The sequence below is a fragment of the Rhineura floridana genome, chromosome 17, assembly GCF_030035675.1.
Source record: "Rhineura floridana isolate rRhiFlo1 chromosome 17, rRhiFlo1.hap2, whole genome shotgun sequence".
Lineage (NCBI taxonomy): Eukaryota > Metazoa > Chordata > Lepidosauria > Squamata > Rhineuridae > Rhineura > Rhineura floridana.
Genome location: NC_084496.1, coordinates 8,331,864 through 8,336,671, shown reverse-complemented (window position 1 = coordinate 8,336,671; position 4,808 = coordinate 8,331,864). Strand labels below are relative to the sequence as shown.

At 45.7% G+C, this 4,808-nt stretch overlaps 1 protein-coding gene across 2 annotated transcripts in view; it reads left to right on the top strand.

Moving 5' to 3' along the window:
• ABCA3 (ATP binding cassette subfamily A member 3) overlaps positions 1-4,582 on the top strand; it is a 104,742-nt gene extending 100,160 nt beyond the window's left edge. For both annotated transcript variants that reach the window (XM_061599439.1, XM_061599440.1), the window contains 2 exons: positions 454-527; positions 3,347-4,582. In XM_061599439.1, the coding sequence (XP_061455423.1) occupies positions 454-527; positions 3,347-3,478 (206 nt within the window). In that variant the 3' untranslated portion in view covers positions 3,479-4,582. The remainder of the gene's footprint in view (positions 1-453; positions 528-3,346) is intronic.
• The last annotated feature ends 226 nt before the right edge of the window (positions 4,583-4,808 follow it).

Below are 4,808 nucleotides of genomic sequence, written 5' to 3'. Positions count from 1 at the left end.
GGGAAGCTGCCTTACCCCAGGGCCCCATCTTTAAGGCAGTGTTATACCACTTTAAATAATCATGACTTCCCCCCAAATAATCCTGGGAACTGTAGTTTGTTAAGGGTGCTGAGAATTGTTAGGAAACCCCTCATAGAGCAACAATTCCCAGAGTACCCTAGGAAGAGGGACTGACTGTTAAACCGCTCTGGGAATTGTAGCTCTGTGAGGGGAATAAGGGGTCTCCTCACAACTCTCTCAGCACCTTTAACGAACTACAGGTCCCAGAATTCTTGGGGACGGGGACAGGAATGTACTTTAAATGTACACAGCCATACTGAATTAAGGGCAGGATGCAAACGTTCAAGCTGAGACTCCCTGATTTTTAGCTCATCATCTTACCCACACTGTCTGTGGCTCATGTCCTCCTCCTCACCAACCAACATAGCAAAACTTCTGCTTCTCCTCTTCCAGGTAGTGTCCTGAAGCACGAACATCAGGGCATGGTCCATTATCACCTTACCAACAAGAACCTCAGCTGGGCACAGGTAAGAGCTGGAGGGAAGCTGCTGGGGGGGGGGGGCGCTGGAACAGTGGCCAGCAAACGAGCTGCCTACTGAGGCCCCCTCCAGGTGTCCTTTGTATTGTGCATCCAGGATGATCTGTGCTCAGGATGGTATCAGGGCATGTATACAGTCCCACATCCAATACTGACTGTGCCTTGAAAAGTTTCAGGGTGAACATAATAACAATAATGTGTTCAACCCTTTTTTAAAAGATGTTTTTAAAGGTTTTTTTAACGTTGTTGTGTTTTAATGTATTTTAATGTATTTTAAGGTCTGCTTTTATGATGTTTTAAAGTGTTTTTAGCACTTCTGTTTGCCGCCCTGGGATCCTGCTGGGAGGAAGGGCAGGATATAAATCAAATAATAAATAAAATAAATAAACATACTGCTTCATTTTTCAGTCAGTGCATGTCCTGTAAGTCCCTGCACTTTCCAGTGCATTTTCCTGCCACTTTCTTTCCTTCTTGCAAAAAGTCCGATCTTTTGGGGGAAGCGGGTGTGATGCGCATGACCTCCCAATCAACCATAACTGCGCAGCCTTGACTGAATCCCATCTGTAAAATAGCAACAATCTGGTAGCACCCTAAGGGTGTGAGCGTGTGTGGGGGTTTTGCACCACCAGGTTCTGGTTGGGAAATCTCGGGCTTCGAGTAGGAAATACGTAGATGCTGCAAGCCTAAATTCTGCTTGCTCCTGGTGAAGCGTGCAGTTTGACCCTTAAGAACATAAACATAAGAACATAAGAAGAGCCTGCTGGATCAGGCCAGTGGCCCATCTAGTCCAGCATCCTGTTCCCAGAGTGGCCAGCCAGATGCCCAAATGGGAAGCCCGCAAGCAGGACCTGAGCGCAAGAGCAGTCTCCCTTCCTGCGGTTTCCAGCAACTGGCATTCAGAAGCATAATGCCTCTGACTATGGAGGCAGAGCATAGCCATTGTGGCTAGTAACCTTTGATGGCCTCATCTGCCATGAAATTGTCTAACCCTTTTTTAAAGCCTTCCAAGTTGGTGGCCATCACTGCCTCCTGTGTGAGCGAATTCCACAGCTGAGCTCTGCGCTGTGTAAAGGAGGACTTTCTTTTGTCTGTCCTGAATCTTCCAACATTGAGCTTCTTTGAATGTCCACGAGTTCTAGTGTTATGAGAGAGGGAGAAAAACTTTTCTGTGTCCACTTTCCCCATGCCATGCATAATTTTATGTCATGTTCCCCTCTTACGCACATTTTCTCTAAACTAAAAAGCCCCAAATGCTGGAAACCTTTCCTCATAGGGGAGTCACTCCATCCCCTTGATCATTCTGGTGGCCGTGGACCCCTGCATACATGTCTGGGGATCCCTCCATACATGGCGCCCTGTTGTATCCTCACAACAACCTTGCCGTTAAGAAGTAGCGACTGGCCCAAGGCCACCCAGTGGCTGAGTGGGGGTTTGAACCCTGATCTCTCTGGTCTTTGCTTGACACTCGATAACCACTACACCACACCAGTTCTCATGCTGCCTGTCCTTAGGTAGCCGCAGAGTGCCTCCAGACTGTCACTATTTTTTAAGGAGAGATTCAAGCACTTTAAGTTTGCACACTTAAAAGCGGATTAAAGCATTCTGTTGCCCTAGCACAACAAATCCATTTTAAAAAATACATAAATGTAGCCTTTTTGCAGTTAGGAAAATGCTGGGTAAATGCACTGGAAAGATAAAAGAAATTATTAACCAGAAGATGTGTCATCACCCCATAAGCAAATCTGGATGAATGCTCATTGTTGTATAACCTCTCCATCAACAAATCAGAACAAATGCTCAATAAAGATTAGGCCCAGTCTGATGCTACATATGCTTTGTGCAATCTAATCAGGCTGAATGCTGAATAAACAGATTGTCTTGAGGGGCCTTTAGATTCTAAGCTCCCTTTTCCTCTATGTTACTCTGGGAAGAGCTGTGTGCGTGGATATAGAGACTGGTCCTAGCTCTGTGGTAGAGTGTCTGCTTTGCATGTTTCTTGCATGCAGAAGATCCCAGGTTCAATCCCTGGAATCTCTAGGTAGGGCTGGGAGAGACTCCTGCCTAAAATCCTGAAGAGCTGCTGCCAGTCAGTCTTGACAGTACTGAACTAGATGGACCCTTGGCAGCTTCCTGTCTTCCTATGCTGTGGTGGGAATGCATAATAGTAAGGAAAGAAGCTGTCTTGCTGTGGGGCAGGTGGGGGGAAGAGGGAAGATCCTTGAAGAGTGATCTAAGCCTTTTTATAAACTTTCAAGTAGGGCTGACTGGATCCGTTAATTTCAGTTTTCTCAATTTCTCATTTTCCCCAGTTCTCCACATTTCTGCAGCAATTTGTGTTTTTTTTTTTAAAAAAAACATCCTTTAAGATATTTTTTGAAAATTCAATAGCATTTTTATGCAAATTCCTCCTAATAAACACACGCTTGCATGCAGTTTTGACTAACGTCCACATCTCTTAAAAGCAATTTCTCCTAAATACATGTTTGTATGTTATTTTCATAAATATATTCATGGTTATGCACGTTCCCCGGATAATCATATGCATTTTTGTAAGCCTTGTGTTGGTTGGAGAGCTGCTTTCCAAAGCTCAGATAAGTGTGAATTTCGAAGGGTGGCTGTGTGTTGGTTCTCATATTCTTTTGGAAAGTGCCAATTAGGTAGGTTTGCCTTTAAATGCAAAAGGGAATCAACTTTCTCCCCCATCTCTGCTTTTCAGAAATCCCGCTTGAGAGAAGGGGGTTTCCCTCCTGAGCCTCTCATCAAGTCATTTCTTCTCCCACTGGACTTTTTCTGTCTCCTTCCTCCCAGGTGTTCGGGACACTAGAGAAAGCCAAAGAGAAGTACTGTGTAGAGGATTATTCCATCAGCCAAATCTCCTTGGAGCAAGTCTTCATGAGCTTCACCCGTTTCCAGCACTACACAGAGGATCAAGGGAAATGAGGCGGAGCCTTTCTGCCGGCTCCACAGACTGACCCCGGTGCCTGTACATAGAGACAGTAATTTATATTACCAACCATGTCTTCAACAATGCATAAAAAGGATGGACATCCTCATCAGCTGGAGGGGTTGTGGGGGGACATGTGGGGAGGCTCCCACTCGCCGTGGTGCTAGGATCAAGATGAAAAGCGTGCATGGGTGAGCGTCTGCGCGTGTGTGTTGGTGTGTACGCTCGCATGTGGCGAGGAGGCATGGGAAAGACAATGAAGGACTGCCTTTCAAGGCCGCCAGCCTGTAGGTCTTCGCTAGCTCTTACTCCACCTTTAAGCCAACCAGAGAGGGGACAGCGTTGCACCATTGCCGTGCAGGGAGTGAGCCCCTGGTCCTGTGATGGCTGGCGGTACTTGTACACGAGGATCACTGGTGGGATGGGGTGTCTTGCGTCCTCCAGAGCTTCCACTGGATCATGTCTCCGTGTTGTTGGCCCTGGGTGCCTCAGTCATGGGGCATTGGCAAGGCACACATCTGTGCTTTGGCTGCGCCCCGTGTCTGCATGAGCAAACTAAATAACCTGTAGCATTTCCGTCCAACCCGGCCCTGTCTTTTCACCGCTCAGTTTCCTCAGGTGGCAAAAAGGCAGGTAGAGAGAAAAGGCAGCAGGCAACTAACCATATTCCCCCCACCCTTGGATCAGATCCAGGGTCATTTGTTGATTTTACATCTGGGGCTGAATGCTGAAAACTGTGAGGCTGAATTTGGTGGTGTAGCCCTCCTATTCGGAACCCCACAATGACCATCCTTTCAGGGAGGTTCTCTGCATCCATACGTGCAGATTCCTTTCCCCAATAATGTTGTCAGTGTTCACTGACTGAAACCGCAAAAATGGTACATACACACACACACACACACACACACATATAAATCAAATAAATTCCGAAGGGGGGGTTGCTGTAGTTTAGAGCAATGGATCATCTCCAGATGTGGTTGGACTACAACTCTATTAACGTGAACCAAAAAGGAAAGGAACCCAACCCAACCTAAACAAGCCTGGAAGAATTCAGTTGGGCTAGATGATCTATCTATTCAAACATTAAATGTACTTTGTTATGTTTGAAATCGCTGTCAGTCATAGGACATGGTTAAACACTTCCATATATATCAGTACAATTCCTTGTGCTAGGTCTTTCTAATAAATGTAATATACATAAAATGACTAGCATTCATAAAACCATATATAAAACAATCATGTATAATACGATTACATGTATAACAGGAATAAAATGTCTGTGCTGAACATATCCCAAACGCGTTTCAGCCTATACAGGTCTTCTTC